The 21,050-nt window shown below is 39.2% G+C and overlaps 1 protein-coding gene across 2 annotated transcripts; it reads right to left on the reverse strand.

Annotated features, from left to right (window-relative positions):
- Window positions 1-1,317: 1,317 nt before the first annotated feature.
- On the reverse strand, window positions 1,318-20,552 carry LOC145893964 (cilia- and flagella-associated protein 44-like). 2 transcript variants are annotated; one of them, XM_082982382.1, is made up of 39 exons: window positions 19,605-20,552; window positions 17,834-18,997; window positions 17,020-17,063; window positions 16,698-16,847; window positions 16,364-16,441; window positions 16,180-16,282; window positions 15,852-15,985; window positions 15,645-15,727; window positions 15,217-15,388; window positions 14,841-14,948; window positions 14,649-14,768; window positions 14,379-14,483; window positions 13,787-13,987; window positions 13,427-13,531; window positions 12,855-13,040; window positions 12,360-12,475; window positions 12,172-12,296; window positions 11,495-11,755; window positions 10,883-11,059; window positions 10,404-10,552; window positions 9,839-10,057; window positions 9,261-9,386; window positions 8,752-8,971; window positions 8,384-8,538; window positions 7,920-8,108; window positions 7,506-7,690; window positions 6,982-7,105; window positions 6,568-6,663; window positions 6,151-6,350; window positions 5,966-6,080; window positions 5,381-5,561; window positions 4,562-4,686; window positions 3,965-4,141; window positions 3,505-3,701; window positions 2,952-3,054; window positions 2,735-2,857; window positions 2,337-2,471; window positions 1,873-1,962; window positions 1,318-1,571 (listed from the first exon to the last, which is right to left on the reverse strand). In XM_082982382.1, the coding sequence occupies exons 1-39, from the start codon at window positions 20,512-20,514 to the stop codon at window positions 1,476-1,478; spliced, it is 7,347 nt and encodes a 2,448-aa protein (XP_082838508.1). In that variant the 5' UTR covers window positions 20,515-20,552; the 3' UTR covers window positions 1,318-1,475. The 2 variants fall into 2 exon arrangements, with proteins under 2 accessions (XP_082838508.1, XP_082838509.1); XM_082982383.1 differs by lacking the exon at window positions 19,605-20,552 and adding an exon at window positions 19,392-19,482.
- Window positions 20,553-21,050: the final 498 nt, after the last annotated feature.

The raw sequence follows: 21,050 nt of genomic DNA on the forward strand, positions 1-21,050 counted from the left end.
GGTGGAAGGTTGAATATTTAATCTAGCTTCTAGCAGGTACCTACCACTTGAAATCCTCAACAATATAGGGATTAGGGTATTGCAAAGTGCTTTGGCATTCTGCAGAGCAAAAACTGATTTGCTACAACTTGACCTTTTTTGAAGAACAACCCGATCGATCTTACTTGACGAAAGCGACCGACTTTTGTGATTGTATTAATACCTTTACAGCCGGTGACGTCATGCAGGACTTCTGGCGGTCACGTGGAACGTAGAACGGTGCTGTAGCGAAAGACAAAACCTTTTCGACGAATAATTTTTCTTCTTGTAGAATGATAATACGGTCATAACTCGAACTGTAAAGATTGAGCGGTAGCTATGACCTCTTCTCCGCGCTAATGTACACGATCAATACAATGACGCAATACAGCGCATTGCCACGACGCAATTACGTCGATGCGATAAAGAACAAGTTGCAATTCCACTTGAAATGCTATTGGTTGATCAAGTTATCAGTGCACCTGAAGATTTTTAGTTATTGTAAGATTATCATTGTTACCATGCCAAAGGACAAGTTCCGACTATTTAAAATGCGTTGAAAATTTTATTTTCGTTTCGCGAAAACTTTGCCGCTTAACTTTATGCATGCCGAGCGCAACGAAAATCTTTTCTTGGTTTCTGAAATGGATCAACTTTCGCTTGAACGCACTAATGCCCTACACGGCATCTGCAGTCCCTACAAACTGGTATGCGCAATGGAAAGTAACATGCATCTCAATTATGCATCACTTGCGATTGGAAATGGAAAGGAATGTCTGGGGATTTGTGAATTGATCGCTTCTTTTGTTGTTTATCGGTAGTCAAGGTAGAGGTTGCTTCGGCAACATTTTCGCTGGGACTTTTACAATGAATTAAATCACTGTCGGCAATTGATTCGTGCATATCAGTTTGCATGCAGGTTTTTTTTTCGGATTTTCAATTTTGCCTGGTGCTTTCCCGCAACACCTGAAAGCTTTATCTTGCGTAACGCCATTCCAAGATTGGACGTGGTCGTGATAACCGTGTGGTGCTCAAAGTATATGGTAAAATTGCAGTGGACATTACCGTCAATGTTACAGGTAAGATTGACCTATGTTCAAATGCAACAAACGGTCAGATGAAAATAACATACATTAATATTGACGAATCTTTGTTTCAATTGCCCCGATCTGTGGTAAGCAGTTTACCTCCAGAGACATTATTATAAAACTGCACCTGTCGGCCATAGAATAAAATTGAAGTGATGTCGTGTCTTGGGTCAAAAAAGTTTTTTTTTGTTTTTAAATTCTCAAAGGCCTTTATTTGTGACGTTAAAATCAATCGAAACACATGAAAGCAAATAAGAAGCTTTATTGAAATATATTATTTTTATTAGGGACAAAAAAATTTACAAATGACTTCGAACGAGAAACGATTGTGGTTACAGTGGTTTATTGTGGTTATTTGTGGTAATTATGTTACATTACATCCGGGTCCTGGCCCAAGGGAGGTTGAGCCGGCGGCAAAATGTGTCCCCCCTTTCTGGAAAGAAGGCCAATTTCTTCCTTCAAAGCCTACGATAAAGACATATCCAATAAGATACCAATAAAATATGATACATACTATAGGGATGTGCCACAACAGAAAAGATAATGGATTCGACCGAATCCGAAGACCTGCAGCCAATATTCGGCCGAATGCTAATAGTTAATGACGTCATAAATATACATATTGGTCGTAAAAGTCACCCGCGCCGTTTATATTTTTGCAAGAGCAACATAATTTTATTGTCAGGTCGTTATTTATGCGTTAAATTTGCCAGTGTCTGCTTCGTATAATCTCATTTTCATGTAAAATCCCTCGCATGTGACCTACCTGTATTTCCTGTGCTTGTAGTTGGACAAGTTGTACGAGACGATGTTGTTCCCTTATTTCGGATTTTTTCTTCCCTCTTTCTTCCAATTCCTGCAAAGACAAACGCTGATAAAATTAAGCTGCAAACAGAGCCACTGTTTCGATCCATGAATATGTCTAATTAGCGCGACTATGGTGTGACTTACAACGATCTTGTCAGCCAAATAGTATAAAGCCACCCAAACTAGGTATATCCCGCCAGAAACCAACCAAGGTGAAAACACCGTGGTCAAGCAAAAGCTAAAGCTGACAGTGCAGTCAAGTCACGCATAACAGAAAACATTGCTTAAAAACTTTACTGATAGTGTTTAGACCATTTATAAGTTTAAACGTAAATCTTGTTAGGGATAACAGCAAACATAACGCACTCTTTGGAGTCCCGAAAACGCACAGCTCCACAAACACGCATTCAATCGTTCTTATACCATTGTCCTTTGCCGGTGGTCGAGTTCTTCCTCCAAGCCGGTGTTGTCGTTCACGAGGACATTCAGCCTTTCCAGCCTCTGCGTGTTGTCACGGGTCAAGTTCGTGATTCGGTCCCGGAGGTCGTCGATGTGTTGCTGGGAAAATGAGCACGTGATACAACGTTTAAAGTGACGTCACAAACAAAAATTTAGATCGAAGAATATTTATAATTGATCCGAGACACATTTGGCACCGATTTGGACAAATACGGCCAAGATCTTTTCTTGATGCGTCTTTTTCAGTGAAATACAGCCCCACATTCTTCCAGCTCTAGGCCGTATATTTTTGTAATCGGGGCCCTTATTTTCTTGTCTACAATGAACGCATTTAGCATTTAACAATTTTTGCAGGCTCTTACATGCAGCTTCAGGAGATATCTTGCGTTTTTCACTTCATTCAATCGAACTTGTTCCTTCAACTCTTCGACATTTTTGTTGACAGTTACCGAATCCAGCCTGTCAAGGTCAACGACGCGCCCGAACTGCAGTTTTCAAGGTCATAGTGTTGATTGAACGCGCGTGTCATTAAAGCACAAAGTTCACCCTATTTTTTAGGAATTGCGCATGGAAATTTACCTTCAGCATCATGGCGTGTTCGCATTTTTCTTCAAGTTGTCGAATTCTTTCCTCCATCATTCGCCCGCTCTTGATCAGATGAACGTGCTGTTGTCTCGCTTCCCTGTAACATTTAAACAGTGAAAAGAGACAAGAAGCAGTAAAAATGGCGAAGATAAAGCGAGTTGACTTGTCGTTATTAGTGAAGGCATGTTGCTGTATTATTACAACCACAACAGGATCGATAAAAATATTAAAAAAATTTACTTCGAACGTGGTTTCAATTCATTTTGTTCGCACCTTGGACAGTTGCGCGAAAAAGATAAGGGTACAGGAAAGAACCGGTGTCAGGTGCAAGCGCAAAGCTAAGTTTTGAAAAAACAAATACACAGCCTTTGCTTTGCAGTGAGGTGATAATCGCGTTATATCATCTGTGTATACTATTTTTGCATATCAATCCCTATCAACCACTCCCAAAAGCATCCAATAAACGGCAATGTTTCGGAGTTGTAATTTTGAAAACTCCCTCTACTGATCAGCTTTCAATGTAATGGACTGGGGAACCAATACCTACTTGTAAAACTTTCTTTGCTCGCCTTTCTCCTGTTGCAGTTCCTTGATCCTCCTCTGCAATCCGGTGAGGGAGGAGTTTGCGAATACGAGGCAGGAGGAGAGATCCGGAGGGATGGTGGCGTTGCTTACGTGCTCCACCTGGTGGAAACGCAGCGGTACGACCACGTCCAATTCGTTGAGTTTTCCTTGTTTCTCAACCTGCGTGCAGTTGTTTAGTTGTACTTAAAGGTTGTGTTCGAATCTTGTCAATGAGTTGCACGTTTTGTGGCAAATATGAGGAAAAGAGGGAATTGTGTTACTTTCTATATCCAAATTTTGTCCTAAAATTTACATTTCATTACTAAGCGGAATGGAATTGAACTACAGACAACAGTTTTAAACCAAGTTAAAAACCGTGCCGTACGTTAAAATCAAAATATTTTTATAATTTGAAACGGCTGCGAAAGAATACTGATTTATACCTGGAACGCCTCCAGATCATCAAGAGCGTTCTTCAGTTGGGACTCCATTACTTTCGCCTTCTTTCCCAAAGCGTCCACATCTTTCTTCAGGGACTCCGCCAACTTTTTTTCTTCCACGAGCGCCTCCTCCAAGTCCAACCTCCGTTCCCGGAGTACAAGAGTCGAGTCGAAGAGTTGCTAAGAAAACAAGCGGAGTTTCCGAATGACTTTTATTGTAACTGAACCTTTAAAAAGCAAAAATTAAATCGCAAAGAAACCTAATTTTTAATCAAACAATCCCATGCGACAATCCAGACATTAGATAAAGCAACGTTTAGGGGTTTTCGAGCGCTCAAATCAAGGTACATTGTAAAAAATCAAGCAAAATACCCTAAAATGGTAAAAAGCAAACGTTTTGTGGTATTCACATCGAATATGTTTTTTACAATACGCCGTATCAGTCTCAGGTCTACAACTTTTAGTAATTGCTGGCGCACTGTTGTTGACAGACTGACTGTTTAAAAATAATGGATGTGGTTACGCGGTATTAGTTATCAGCTTTGTTGTGAGAACAAATCTTTCGAACTTTTTACGGTATTTTACGAACAACAAATTTACCTGTTCACATCCGGGAGGACAAACCGAGTCATCAAACCCCCCCTCGACCGAATCATCGTCTTCCTCTTCGCTCGACCAATCAGATTCGTCAGATGAAGACACGTCACTATCTTCTTCATCGCCTTCTGTGATGTCATAATATGTTTGTTGACATCAATAGCGTATATTATCACTGATCATTGGACTAAATCGAATTTTAGTACGTCTTACAGTTAAAATATTTTTTCTGCGATTGCGACTTGTATTAACCGAACGTTATTGCATTAAATATGTCCATACTGGTTCCCAAACGTTAATCCGAACGGCAACCATATTTTGTTAAACTGCTTATGGCCCACCCAGTGCTGCAGAATTTCAGGGAAAAATTTAAAGGCTGGATGTTTGCAAGCGACTGGTTTTGATTGCAATCAAAACATAACGCAAGAAAAAGGTATTTTTGTTAACTTTTTGCGACTCAGTAACCTTAAAAATACTTGAAAACGTAAGTGAAGCTTATTATTCACATAATAGAACAATCTGTTTGCATCGTCCTGTGGCCCATTAAAAATGTCCTCTTGGCCCATTACTGAGCCATGGCCCACAAATTTTGGGAACACCGACTGGCTTTTAACATACAAAAAACAACAGTTTTACTTGATAGAAAAAACGTCAGAAATGTGACTGCAAGAATCAGCCTTATTGTTATTCTGTTTTCAGACAGAAACCGACGATGCCATTAGGCGAAATTAATATTTCTTAAATAAAGATCTTATGCTGGTGTGATCGCCTGTTACTCCTTTCGGAGCCCTAGGAATATTACAGTTCTACTTAATCAGCCACCTTGCACAACTTTCTTCTTGGCTCGCTTTATTTTCTTCTTGAAGACTTTGTTGAGAAAATCGGCGAACTTGTTGTTGTCACCCAGTGATGACGTAAACGAGGCGTACAGAGCTTTCTCTCTGTCCGCCAACCGCTCGATGTCGCGCTTTTTGCCCTCTAGGCGAACCTGCATCTCTGCCGCCTTCAAGCGGAGAAAAAAAGGTCGAAATGAAATGTGTTGGGGAATATTCTCTGTTTTGTGATGAATTGTTGCGCAACAAACCCCATCTTAACCAAATTGTGGATAAATATCGGAATAAGGGAGTCATTCAATGTGCAACAAACAATGTTGATATGGAACTCCTAATTTTGGTTTGCAATCAGGCAAATCGTTGATTTTATGCTTGGTTTACCAACATGTGTATTTACGTTTCATTACATAGGCAATGTTTTTTCAAATGTAGATGTGGCTCGGGATTAGCTGCTTTAATCCAACAATAATCACATAAATTCATCACAATAATTTTCCCTATCACATTTCGTGACGAAAAAAAATTTTTGCCCGGAAGTCACAATTTCTAAGCGGTTGCCTCTTGGGGGAATCACCTTTCCGTTAATCTCGGCGAGTTCGGTTCGCTTTCCCACCACTCGTCCCGACAAAGTTGTCTCCCTTTTTTCGTATTCCTTTAACAGAAGCAACTCTTCCAGAAGGGTCACGTGTCTGAGTATCACAAAGGCGTCATTGTTGCGTCATACTTAACGTGATTAATGAAACTTGTCTAAAGTGTTACCTCAGGTCGGCCATCTTCAAATCGACGTCGAGGTTAATTTTATTGTGACGTAATAATCGCAGTTCAGCGTCAAATAGCGTCATCTTCTCTTTGATCGTGCGCAACAAGCGGTCTCGTTGGTGTCTGAAACGGATCTTCTCGATCTGTGCTATTTGTTGTTCCAGAGCAGTGGGACCAGATGACTCGGAGCGCAGCATTTCCTGGAATTGTACAAATGCATGACGTAATACAGTACCAAAATCTTGCATTAAACAAATGTTTTTCACTCAAGTAAAGGCAACTTTTTGTGATTTGAAACTACAAAGTTTTGAAATATTCAACACCAGCACCACCACTACGGCAAAATTCCATTTCAATTCATTTCAATGTATAATTTATGGAAGAGATAGAAAGTTTTTGAATAGCTTTTCCGCCAACCTTTGTAACGCGACTTCTGACACTGCTTGAAACGCTGCTGGCGCTCTTTCGACTCGAATGTTTGAGATCTTTGATTTGTGGAGCTTCCGGAGGAGCCTTTGCAAATATATATTAGGTAAACTGTTTGCGATCACCAGTCAAACAAGGAAATGAGTTATATCAATGTATATCGGGCCGTAAGACTTATTATTGGCGATCGAAATTAATGTTGTTTTTAAGGGGGTAATGTAGTACTAGAAAAAAAGCGGTGGAATATATATGTGTATGCTAAAGTAGATCATTTGTCATTTAAAACATAACTTACACCCAAAACAAGCCAAATTCCAGTTTTTGTGAGTTTATATTTGTGGAGAATATACTTAATCAAAGGTTTCCAGATCACAGTACATAACATTCATGTTTCCTGAAATTCACCTCATCACCGAATCCACCGAACAATCCTCCGTCTCCCTTTCTCTTCTTCTTCGCTTCAGCGATTTCCCGCTCTTTTTCTTCCTCTTCGAACTTGAGCAGCGTCTGACGCGTGAACTCGTACTTTCTGAACGTCAGAAGAAATCGAAAATTAGAATTGGAAACAATGTCCAAAATATTTGTTAACCCTGTCTATAGTCAGGAAATGTTTAGATAGAAGAAAACGTGTTGGATTAAATCATGTTATGGATGGAGCTGTGAAACGAATGTTTGATTTAATACAGTCGCCCTTTTTTAACACAAACATTTAGAGAGCCAAAGTTAATAACTTATAAAAAGGAGTTAAATTCAATTAATTTTAGAGAAATTTGCAGTAAAAGAGCAGGCAGTTGTGAGCATTTAAACAACTAAACCTTTATGACTGTTGATTCCTGAGACTCTAAAGGAGACAGATTCCACATTTTTTATATTTTCTCTGCCTTTACGACTGTCAACAAAACCATTAGATAGAAATGATATTAACTTACTTGTGCGGTTCTTCATCGGGATGAGGATTGGGAATGGATAGAAGTCGGACTTTTTCCTCCTTGCTCATCTTCGACTGGATCGCCTTTAGCTCCTGGGAGTAATTTTTCATCTCCGTGATTAGATCCAGTTTGGTGTCCCGGAGGTGAACCAACTTTTCGTTGAAGTCCGATTTCGCGCGATGAATCTGCAATGACGTCACATGTTATTATGACGAAATAAAAGCTTTTTAATTTGTACGTGTTTTATAAAGAGCACTTCGCCGTGACGTCAAGTAGAATTTTGCTTATGTTTGTCAGACAATTACGTCATACACTGCTGTTTAGTCTAAACTAGAAATTTCCCTTGAACCGAAACAACGCTACGTCATCGAAGTGACGTCATAATACGCGACGTCACAGGGAAATATCGCTCACCAGTCCTTGCAGAATTAGAATTTGATATCTCTTTTTCTCTGTGTCCATCCGTAAATGTTCTGGAACGACGTAATCTGATGACGTTTTGAGTTTGAAGTCGCCCATGTTGGCTTGAGCCTCCTTGATGGCCGAGACGTCCGCAGGGTCTTCGTACTTCTTGTCGGGTTTGCTTTTGTAAAGTTCCTGCCACTGCGTATAAGGAGTTTGAAGTAGAACATGCGCGGTTACCGAGTCTGGTTAATATGTGGTGTCTGCTATGGACCATTAACAATGGAAAAAGCCACGAAGCCCGTACGTAATTATCATAGGATTTTATACATGTATAAGCAAGATGGAGTCTACAGTACGAATTATGTGAGCTGCAGACAAACTTGCACATGTTATACAAACAACATTTAAACAAAAATAACCAGTTTACACACACCACTTCTCAAGAGTTACGAACTTGTTTTTCGGACAAATACCTCGTTTTGTCGTTTTTCGTGCTTGTGTTTTGCTTCTTCCGCCTTCTTAATCGCCTTCGCCACCTTTTCAGCTTGCCTTCCGTGCAAGATTGTCTGCTTAGCTTTGCGCTTCGCATCGTTGAGAAACGAGGCGTCGTCCGCAGCGTCATCCGTCTCTGTGACGTAACAAACGTAACCTCCAGGTAAATTCCCAGCAAAAAGATGTTAAGTTTCATCATTTAAAGAACATAAAAGAACAAGCTCAGTTTCCATTTTTCCCCAAGGACCAATCCCGCTTGAAAGTATTTGCTTTGCTGGCAAAAAAACACTAAAAAATACTTCAAGAAAATCCTTAAAACCGAACAGTTGACGTTCTAAATTTGACGAACCGTTGCCTCGTTCCGAGGGCAAAGAAGCCCCGATCCCATCTATCGTGCCAAGCCCTCCTTCCGATGCAAGACTCGCAGCACGAACTCGTTGCTCCACCGTTTGTTTGAGCGAGTAGTACTCGTCGGGCAACTTTGCTACTCGATAAGAGGCGACCGTGTGACTCGAGTTGAACGAGTGGACGACGATTCGGTCGCATTCGAGTTGGGAACGGAAACGATTCTACGAGTTAAGTTTGACTCAGTTACAAATCACATCATCACAGACCAGCAACACAGATGTTGAACATACAAAGTTGTTGAATATGCTGCTATGCTCAAAGTTACACTGTGACCAAATAACTAACAACCTATGTATCTATTCGTTTCACAAGGAGAGCCATATTGAAAATTGTAAAACTGTACAACTAAATAAGCAAAATATTCATCCATATGTGGTAAATCTGCACACTTCACAATGTATGAAAAGAAAAGGTGTTGATATAAAAACCACGTACAGTTGTGCATCTTACCTCTATCTTTCTATGAGCAAGCGCGAGTTTTTCCTTATCCCACTGCATTTCCAACTTCACGCGTTCAATCCTCTCATGTGTTTGTTTTACCATCTTCATGCGGATGGAAGGGTCGAGTTCGAATTCCTGTCAGCACGAAAAGACGAAAAAGTAAATTCCTTATAGTTACACCGGGATGAAGGCGGACTAATAATGCCTGGGATTCGAACTCACAACCCTTGGTATTTCGGGCAATTGATCGAAACAATACAGACCAATAAAGGTGTGATTTGGCCACGTTACATTGGGGTGTACTTTAGAAGCTTTATAAGCCACTCCCGTTGGCATATTTTAATTTCATTAAGACAGTTTGATTATGTACTGGTGTGACTTTTACTTCATACGTCACGTAAAGCCAACGCAATAAGATTATTTGTGTCGATAGTACGCGTGCAGTGTTTAATTTTTACCGAGCGGTTTAACCTCCCAAATCTGAATTTAGCCGAAACGCAATGATGTACTTTATCGTTTTTGGCAACATGGTTTACTTGGATTTTGCGTTCCCAAAAAACTTTTTCAACAACAAACACCAAGTTCACCTCTCGTTTCAGCTGCACGTGACTCGGCAGCTCACTGTTCCTCTGCAGCAACTGCAAGAAAGTCTTCCGAAGTTTATTAATCTTCTTCCTCTCCATCAATTTCTTTGCTTCTGCTTCCCGCATCATTTTATCGTGTTCAGCCTTCAGTTTGGCGTCCTCTATACTGTAAGCGTTGGGATCGTCGATATCGTCGATTAACCGTTCGTCCGCAGATCGTTTCTGTAGCGAAATAAAAAAATTAAACGAGTTTGCAGATCGCAGGGTAACACTCTGAAATCTAATTATCTTTCAAGAAAGGGTATTGTGGTGCGGACATAAGCATTTGAAGTTGCAAGAGTCGCTTTCTGAGCAATTAATGGCGGAAAAGCTACCATCAAAGCTCGTAAAGTTACTCTTTCAAAATGTTTTGCAACAGAAACACTTTCTCGCAACTTATACAAAGACAGCCAGAACAAGATCTGAAATTTGAAAGTCAAAATCACTGTGAGCCAACCAAGCGGGAAGAGTGTTAGTTGTTTTCCTTTTCAAAAAACACGGACACAATTAAACGTTTTATTCGTCTTACGTGAGGCGAAGGCAGTTTAGCCCTCTGTCCTTGCATGCTCTTCACTATCTCCTCGTGTGCCAGGGAATAAAACCCGAACAAGTTTCCGTCACCGCCACTGCTAAACACGTGACATCCGTCGTGGCTCTCCTCAATGGCGGTCACGTGACCTATAGGGTAACCAATCACGATTAAGACCAATACGAATGCTGCAGTAAGGTCTTCTGGCATCAACTTGCGCATATAGTGCTTAATGGTAGTGGTAAGACGATTGCATGCTTTCGCTTCAAGAATATAATAATTGCCAAACAAATTAATTCAACGCAACGTCGGAGCTTTTAAATTATCTTTCGTTGGAATATTTTTGACCACACCGGGATTTGAATCCAGGATATCCTGGGCACGAATCCCGATCAGGTTTTCTTTTTGGTATATGGGTCGGCGCTTGCCAATAATCAAATGAAAAAATACTGATCTGTGTGGTGATTGGCGCCACCTACCGTGTTGGTTGTCGTGCATGTTTAGGTTCCAATGTGAGGACAACATGTCAAGGTCAAACGGCTTCTCGGGGTCATCTTCGAGTGGGTAGACTCGAATCAGCCCGTTCTGGAAACCCACAAATAGCTTGTGACGATCTTCAGAAAATCTGATTGTTGTGATCGGAAAGTCGTTGGATTCTGTACGATTGTTCGCATTAAGTTTGTGGAAATTCATATACAAAGTACAAGTTAATAACACTCTAATTGAATTTTGTTGGCAATTCGCAGCAGATTGTACCGCCTACAGCCAGCTTTGTATACACTGTATGCTTTCAGTGTAAATAATAAAAAATAATGCGAATATTTCATGAAAAGCGAAAAAGTTGCGTCAAAAATTCAGTGATTTGGAATCGGTTGTTGAAGACTTGGTAAAATTATTCAGATGCAAGATAGCAGGAAAACGACTAAATACAGCACGTACGATTAAGTGCTGTCCAACAAGCTATGTGCATTGTGGAACTGGGGGTGTCGTGCTAGTGCAGCATTTTATCAAAGTCTTGCGTTTCGAAGCAAGATACAGTATAACATGTCAGGCTTTACAGCACCATAAAAAAGTTACAACACTGTCCACACCTTTGACTGGAACAGCTCTGACTGGTTCGGTTGCCTCTCCTTCAGCATTGAGAGCAGGCGACTCAGGAAAGACGCATTCATACAAATATCCCGCATCATATTCGCCAATGGAGACGATGAACCTTCCAGGAGTCACGTAGAACGCCTTGAGGATCGGACTCGGTTCCGCGGGGAAAAAGAGCGGTTCTTCTTCTTCCTCGTCTTCCGCCTCCGGATCTTCCTCCAGAAAGGTGGCGGCATCTTCGTCGCTGATCTCCTCTCCTGTAAGATCAGTTAGATTGGAGTTTTCTTCGGGAGTCGGCAAACTTTTCGAGTCGCGAGGCGGAAGTTGTCGCGAATTTGACAGGCTGGTCAATGGCCCGTGCGAGTGCAAAGTGAACATATGTGTTTACACTACAATATATAAATCAACTTATTTACAATAATTAACATTCAAAACTTGAAACCGAAAAGCAAAAAAAACGTGCTCTAAATTGCATTAACTTGTGTATGAAAACCGTTCTAAAGCGCCACTAGTTGAATCAACTTCAAGCGGGCCAGATCCTAACGGTTCACATTCGGCCCGCGGGCCGGAATTGACCCATGTCTGGTGTAACTGGTTAAGTGTGTCAATTCCAAGAAAAAATCACTACATAAACACAGAATCAATTAAATGGAGTAATAATGATAAGACATACCCCTGTCACGCCTCCTTTTCAGCTCCCTTTCTCTTTCCTTTCTTCTTTTTGCCTTCGCTATCTCCTTCCTCTCTCGCTCCTCATCGCGCCGCAAGCGAGATTTGATGCTCTGGAAGGTGTAAAGCCTGAACAAAAAACGGGTTATCTACATGGGGTGGGAATCGAACCCTCAACCTTTCGATCTTTACCTCATCGGCACGTCAGAGAGCTTGTAGGTGTGAGTTGTATCGACTGAGCTTAGGCTTGGCGCTGTCACTTCCACCACTTTGCCGTTGCTGCAGCTTACCAACAGCGTGTTGTCCGGCTGTTAAATCCAACAAGTACTTGTTATTAAGTTTTCGACAAAACATTATCTGATAACGACAATGTAATTGTAACGTTCAAATGTTTGCGCAAATCCAAGCTTTAACGTTTTTGCAAAACAGAGCAATGCAATTGTGAGGTATTATCAGTGCTGTTGACTGCAGCATAGGGCACAGGAAATCACAAAGAATATAACCAAATACATAAAACAAGCAAATTTATAATTGTATTTTTTCATAAAATTTAGCTAAATTCAAGCTCCATAGAACATTGATGCAACGTTGGTTTCTAAGGTTGTTTTAATTGTTTAAGACTACCTCGCATCAACAACATTGAAATTGAATCCCACTCTAAACGACGAAAGTTAGTATTGTACTCACAAATCCTCCGGGAGCCCACTGTATACCGGTCACTTCTCCAGGAATATCAACGAATCCTATGGGTTCGTACGATCCATGGCCGACAGCAAAGAAGAAAATGGTCTTGTCTTTGCTACCAGTGGCAAGTATTTCGCCCGTGTTATCAAAGGACATCGCGGTGATTGCATCGGAGTGAGGTTTCAGAGCCTGAACATTTTGAGTAGCAGGGATTGCGCAAAGGGAGAAATAAACAATGCAAATCTTGGGTCGAAAACGCCATTCCGAATATGATGTGATTGTGGAACTGGTGACGACACTACTCTAGAGCATCTTAAAAATGTCAATAAGCGATAACTTTGTCCACACCTTTGACAATCAAAAAAGAAATAAACCATGCAAAACTTGTCGGAAACACCATTACGATTACGATGCGATCTTACCCTTCGTTAAAATCATTCATTTACTTTCTTATGGGAAAATAATAAGATCTCTGTGCCCAGTTAATAAAATCAAAACAATAAACAACAAATACTGATAAAATATGTGGTGGGAAGTGTATGTATGACTAACAACGGAAAATGCAGTTTTTATACCTGGACTAAAGCCAGTTCGTTCGTGTCATCCACATTGCGAAGGTTGAGAAGTCTCATAATCCCATCAGAGAATCCGACGATCACCGTCGTTCCTTTGGGATCAACCTAAACACCAGAGGAACGTGACCAAAGTGAGGAAATGCATAAAAAATGCCATAAAATAACATCAAGAGTACAATTCGTTGGTTGAGCAAGTCAGATTGACATACACGTAAACAATTGTTGCGTATTTAAGATCTCAATGGAAATTCGACTTTTTAACTGATCACGCATGTTATTTTATGAAGTTACAACCGCAATGCCAGCAATCCAGAAATACACCAATTTCACTACGTAAAGCAAAACAATACAAAACGTTACCACTTTATTCGGCCAGAGAATTGACGTTCCCTTGCTCTGTACTTGGGGTGAATGAAACTGACAGAGAAGATCCTTGGTCAGGTAATCGTAAACCCTCACGTACGCGTCGCCCGTTGCTGCCATCAAGTGGCTGGATGGGGAGGGCGCAAGGCCGGTGATGTCCCCAGCAGTGAAGGAGTACAATTTTTCTGGTGGCTTCGTCTATGCCGTGTAAAGTGCAGAGATTGTGTTAAAAAAAAATTTTTTGCCGTTTCTTGTTTCAATACATTCTCATGAAAGAATTATTTGGTTTGTTGATGGCAAATACACCTCTCAGTGTTCTTATTGCGATAATAAAAAAATAATTAAATAAAAAAACTACTAGTTGTTGAAGCGATTAATGACAGAAAATATGGGCTTTCAAATCGTAAGGATTATTACAACAACGCAGGAGACACTGGAAATCTAAAATGAAAACCAAATCTGGTTTCCTTAAAGTATTTTTCTATTAGGTATTAATGCAAGTCTAAAGAAATGTTGGTAAATCTAATGAAAGGAAATGGTGGCAAGTACAAATTAAACTGTGTAAAGCTAAAACATGTAGGGGAATTACCGTGTGAGAAAATGAGAGATCAAGTTTCCAAATTCCACCATTTGAGTCCTGAGCAAACCAGATTGATGCACCTTCTTCCATTGACGGATCGTCTTCAGGTTGTGCCTGCAGTGTAAAGATGGATCAGAGTTAATGTATATCTTTGCATTTCAAAAAAAAATCTTTGTTACAAGAATAAAACACAACCTTCATTTAATTCAAACACTGTTCAGTTATTTTTTAGAACGTTTTTTTTTGCATCAATTAGGGACAAATATAATACAAACCCACCTTGACCATACAAGTAAGCTGCACATCATTTCCAACTTTCAGTTCATTCATTGGTTCGATTTCAAAATGATCGGATTCATCAGTCGTATCAGCGGAATCTATTGCCTCCATCTCCCAAACCTATTGAAGGCAAAACATCACCAATTTCCTGCTGTAATTGATGCAATTTATCATTTAGTACAAGGCTCTTACTCTGACATATCCATCGAGGCCGATGGTAATAAGTTCACCTTCATCTATCACAAGTTGTTGAACAGAACCGTGGTGACAGGGTTTTAGGTTCTTGCGACATATTTCAACCTGGGATTCATAGTAATAAAATCATGTTTGTAAAAAAATTTAAACACAAATCTGGTAAAAACAGATGGATGTGTGTGAGTGCAGTTCAAAGAAAACAATGATCAAAATAACCAAAGTGGCGGGTTTATCCTAAAAAAGAAATCATTTCTAAAAGAAACCTTTTAATGCAAACAGTGTTTTATGGCTCTAGAATGTAATACACAATACTCATCTCTTATAAACACAAATTTATTATCATAAATTATAGGAACAATAAGTCATTTATTACCTTAATAAGACCTCCATCCCAAAGAAGCATATTTCCCCAGTCACAACCTGACAAGACTTTGCCATCGGGAAGCTGAATATATCCATCGATGTCGGACAATGATGTTTTTCCAAATCTTCCCAATTCTCCCTTGAGTTTGAGGCCGGTAAAAGTGAAAGCCATCTTCCAAAACCTGTTTTACAATTTCTATCCTTCAGAATACGGTTGTTTCACAAGAAAATAATCTGTTTTTTTCTGCTTGCCACAAAAATCTGATATAAGCAGGCAACAATAAAAATCACAAGGAGCATTTTTATATCTTATTCACAAGGAAGTTTGGTACATAGTTTAATAAATGTTCTCTTAGATTTACAAAACATTTAAAAGATTCACAAAAACCATTTCGTTGACACAAATTTTAATGCATTTCGTTTTAAGCAGTCATCTACCGGATATGTGTTGTTCCACATGAAGTCAATTGTCCTTCCTGCTCTGGTGAAAATGTCACCCGGTAAATCTCTTGTGAGAATGCCTAAAAAATAAAAAATACTTTACAAGAGTGAAAACAAACCCAAGCAATTTGTATCTATTCAAAGATATTGTGTTTTGTAGTCATCAGTGCTGACAATCGTATCACACAGTGTTGTTCACTGCACCTTGGATCTTAACATGATCTTTTCCTTCTCCCATGCCCACACTGTTAGCATGTAGTCAGGTTTGGAACCAACAGATGCGAGAAGATCTCCCTTCGGACTGAAATCCACAAAAGAAAACGCCTCCTCTGTGCCATCTAGGATAGTTTAAAACCATAAAATTAAATTATTAAAAATTACAAAAAGGTTGTTTAATAAGCAATCTAAGTAGACCCACATATAATGCAGAAAGGAAATTTTTAAAACAAGTAACTACCCAAAAAATTCCACCTGTTGCCTTTTGTTTATAACCTTTGATCGAAAAATAGGGTTTTTCAGCATATGCACAAACCTCTGAGAATTCTGTATAACTTTAATGATGGAAACTCGTAGATGAGAATATGGGGCTTGACTCCTTTCTCGGCCACAACAAAAAAATTTCCTGATGGGTGCACCTACGGAAAAGTTATTGTGTGAAGCATTCGTTTCAGGGTTTTGTATTGGAGAAAGTTGTATTTTTAGTGGTGATGACTCACTGTGATGGCTCCTATTCCTCCTCCACTGCTACTTCTCAAAAAGCGATGTTCCCCTGTTGCCAAGTTCAGTATGTGGACCTTAACAAATGATAACACAATCATGTAAAATGGAACTAATTGAAGTATAAGATACAAACTAATCAAGCAGAAGGATTTGGCAAATCTAATTAACAGTTTATGTAAAACATAAAAATTTAGTGTGGTAATAAACTTTGTGCATGTACGGGGTGGCTCGATAAACATTTGTAATTTTAGACACTCAGTAGTTTGTCTACTTTCCTTAAAATATGCCTAAAGCAATGTCACAAAGTTATTGCGATTGACCAAGTCATACCAAATTTCCAGCAGCAAACACAATGGTTGGTCCTCTTAGTAGATGCAAGTTTGCTCTTTTGCAACAATCATATCCAAAAGAGTGGTAAAATTGCAGAAGATTTGCTGGAATTCCTGAGTCTGTACTAACTCTGGATGTAGACTGGTATTCCTGCATCAAAGTTTACACGACAAACAATGTCTGTAGAACTCATGCTATTAACTGTTAAATACCATTTGCATTGGTGACAAAATGGTTATGAGGTCATAGGTTAAAGTCCTTTATTTACATTTGCAGGGGTAACATACATGCACAGTCAATTTTTGGTTAAAAAATTACATACCTCTAGATCATAGAAAAAATCTTTTGGTGGTCCTTCCTCGATCTCTGTTAAAACAAATCCTCTATTTAAACATGCTTCACATCATGTTACAATTTTTCATAAATACCATGATATGGAATGAAACCGAGAAAAGAAAGACATAGGACACATACAAAGATGGAGGGAAAAGGACTCAAGGCTAAAATGACAAATTTCATGCTGTTTGGCAATGAACTACAAGCACATTACTTAAACTAAACCTACAGATGTATATGATTCTATGGTTTGTTCTTGTTTTTTTTATAGAAAAGTTTTCTTTATTGAAAAATTGTTTGTTTAGTAATTGTGACACATGCAGATTAAATGTTTCATAACAAAAACTGTTAATGGAATTTCAGAACAATACAAAATGTTTCACACTCTAAAAAAACATTATTAACATGCATTTTTCCATTAAATAATAAAACCTGAACAAAACAATCCAAAATTGGACAACATATCACCAATACAATGAAAATAGTCAAGCACTTCATCAAAGCAGCTATTATACACAATACAAATAAAAGTCTTTTTTTGCATTGCACAATGAACAGCAAATCGAAAAAACAATCAAAATGCATATTTTAAAAAGTTTAACATACCAGCTATGTTAGAACATTTCTACCAACTACAAAAACACTACTAACACTGAAAAGTATAAGTTCACACAAGTTTTCAGGCAGGTTTGTTAGATTAAGGATGGAAATATTAGCAATCATGCAAAAATATGCTAGTCATGAAGCAGCAATGAAATCTACCAGACATGACAGGGAGTCAGCATCCTCTACACAATTACCCTCTTCACTTTCAACTTTTTCTTCCTCTGGTGCTTCCTCTGGTTTTTGTGCCCCTTCAACTATTGGAGGTTTTATTACATCTTCCTCTTCTGCAGCTTCTTCATCTTCTTCTCCTTTCTCCTCGCCTTCTTCAGCTACTTCCCCACTGGGAACGTTGTCTGTACTTTCTTTTGCATCTGGATCTTTGCTCTCGGCCTCAGCAGCATCAATATCTTCTGCTTCCTGTGTTTCCACTCCTGGAGGAGATGACTCAGCTCGTTTTTGCTCATCAGGTGGACTGGTATCCACTTGTACATCATCGCCATCGGCAACTTTATCAGTGGTTGAAACCTCTTCACTTTCTGCATTCACAACATTTTCTGTTTCTTCTGCAGGCTGTGGCTCTGTAGTTTCAGATGCCTCGGGTTGAGCATCTTTATCAGCTTTAACATCATCTGTTGTTATGTCAGCAGCAGGGGTTGGACCTTCATCATCTTGTTGAACAGTCCCATCCTCCACCTGAGGTGCTGCACCAGACTCTTCTTTGGCTTGCACATCTTCTGATGGTGCAGGCACTTCACCTTGTTTGTCATCGCTTTCCAAGACTTCAGGTTTAACCTCATCTTCACCTGGTTCATCTTTTTCTGCATGTACTTGATCCTCAGTAGCTTTTATTTCAGCATCTTGATCATTTTTTTCTTCACTGTCATCATCTTTTTTTGCTTCAGCATTCTCTTCACTTTGATCTTCGACAATCTTTTCCTGTTTTACATCAGCATCCTGACCCTCTTTTGCTTCAGCATCATCTTCACTTTTAACTTCGACAACCTCTTCCTGTTTTACTTCCGCATCCTGACCCTCTTTTGTTTCAGTGTCCTCATCATTTTTTACTTCAGTGGTCTCATTGTTTGTCCCAGTTTCATCTTTATCTTCCTTGCTTTTATCGGCATCTTTTTCCACATCCGATTTCTCCTTTTCCTCTTCAACTTGCTTCTCGTCTTCTTCACTTGTTTTCTGTTGATCCTCACCACCAGGATCAGTTGCATCTGATTCGCCGATCTTATTGTCAGTTACATCGCTATCTTCCTTACCTTTTTTGAGATCTGCATCTGCTTCTTCCGATGCCATACCTCTCTCTTCTTCTTGTTCAGTGACTTTTTCAATGACAATGTCACTTTTAATATCTGTTGAATGTAAGGAATAGTACATGTATGATTTGTGGCCTATGCATATAGATCGGATAAAATACTTGACAAACTCACAAGCAAAACATTTTGATATTAAATGAAATAAAAAGAACAGCGTTTAAAAAAATGGCAGTTTATGTTTCACTTATAGGTTAAAACAACTTTTGTATGATTTAAAAAATGAAAATAACAGTAACAAGCAGCAACACAGTTTAGCTTTCATGCAACATTTTATGTAGTTTTACCTTAAATTAAATTGGCATGAAATATACAATACTGCTTCTGTGTACAGTAATGGAAAGTGAAAAGTTGAAAGCAACATGCATTGCACAGTAAGCCAAAAAATATATTTACACGGATGACAATAAACAATTGCAACATGCAAAATAACCTGATTTGGATGAAACTCAGCCATTTGCAACCGAGAAGAGTGAACATACTGAAAACACAGTTTGATAAAGTCATGCAGTGCACAGGCAAACAGGTGCAAACAATTTTAATACATACAACGACGACCCTTCATGAAGGTAAGACACAGCCGATGATGATAAATTGAATGTGCCATGGTACAAAACATTGCCATGCATTTGTATTTTAGGTATACCGTTTGGATGGGGTAGAACTGGTTGATCCAATGTGTCAATGGGTATATTGTCACTTACATCATCCACAATCTGTAAATTAAAACCTGTACCCTCCTGTTTGGACTGACTTGGATCTGTATCCTTGTATGACATACTTCCAATTGGGGAAGTATCATAAAAATCAAAATCGTGTGCAGTGGAATGTATTTCAAAAAGATTTTTTTCCGGTATGTCATGCGATTGGCCTTGTTCCAAATCATCAGATGTCTGTTTTTCATCATCTACATTGGAAGTAAGAGATTCTTGGCTTTCAAAAACAGAGGTTGGTTGGTGGTTACTTGGTTCAGTTTGTTCATTATCTGTTTTTTGACCATCTTGTTCCAAACCTTGGTCGTTGATTGTATTCTCACTAAACTGTGACACAATAACCTTTACCTCAGTATCATGTGGTGGTGCTATGTTTGCAGGTATTTGCTCATGTAAAAATTGCTCTGAATTCTCAGACAAAACAGGCACTTTCTCACTCTCATCCGATACTACAGAGTTTTCGCTGCCAATCACAGGTGACAAATTTTCATTTATTATTTTATCAGATGACAACTTCCCACTTTCTCCATCAGAAATCGAAGTATTGGTTTGAAGGTCTGCACCTTTCGGATTTATTGCAATGGATTTTTCTGTTTGCAAATCATCTATAAAGCTCGGAGCTCCACTTTCAGAAACAAGTGATAGAGTGTCATGCTCATTTACCGGAGTGTGCTTAGAATCTATCTCAGCACCATCAATATCATCAGCATCTGTAGCATGTTTTTCTCTGTACCGCCTTAATGCATGTTTTTTCAAGATATGAGTAGCAGCAACCAGGTCTCTTTTAGGCTTTGGAGATACAGACTTATTCTGATCACTGTTTTTAACATCGTCACTTTCCATGATGATATTACTCAAAAAGCTTCTATGTTTTGAATTGTATTTCTGATAACACAAAAAATCAAGGTACTGATGCAGTATCAATTTCACACCAAAACTAATTTGGGAATAATTGCTATTTCCTCCACAAAAGACACAAAATTCATTGTTTTGTGGGACACACGTTTTGCAGTAGGCCTACCTTTGTAAATTATAATTAGCAGCACTTACAGAAGGTTAGATATTCAAACAAACTGCTTTGTAAACTAACTGTGCACAGAAGTGCGTTCAATTTGTCGCTATGGGGACAACAAGCTTTACTCCGGTTCACTACAGACAATTAATCCGTACCAATGGGTTTTTATTTAAGTTTATTTTTGTCATGAGTTTGTTTTTGTATCGGTAATTTCACAGTATGCAACGATAAACACTTTTCTCAATGCTATTTTTGTTTCTTTGTACTCTACGCAAAACAAGGTAATCGCATTTTGTCAACAAGGCGTAACAAAGCCAGAAGAAAAGGAAACATTTGCACCAGCCGTTTTGTTTGGGTGTGTTGA

The sequence above is a fragment of the Ascidia mentula genome, chromosome 3 (assembly GCF_947561715.1).
Source record: "Ascidia mentula chromosome 3, kaAscMent1.1, whole genome shotgun sequence".
NCBI classification, from domain to species: Eukaryota; Metazoa; Chordata; class Ascidiacea; order Phlebobranchia; family Ascidiidae; genus Ascidia; species Ascidia mentula.

What these genes read in the sequence shown, in the direction of transcription:
- LOC145893964 (XM_082982382.1), bottom strand. Translation starts at nt 20,514, where the DNA reads ATGGAAAGTGACGATGTTAAAAACAGTGATCAGAATAAGTCTGTATCT. An exon ending in GAAAAGGAGGCGTGACAGGG is followed by an intron (nt 11,756 to 12,171) that starts GTATGTCTTATC and finishes CTGATCTTACAG; the next exon opens with GAGAGGAGATCAGCGACGAA. An exon ending in GATATCTCCTGAAGCTGCAT is followed by an intron (nt 2,472 to 2,734) that starts GTAAGAGCCTGC and finishes TCATTTTCCCAG; the next exon opens with CAACACATCGACGACCTCCG.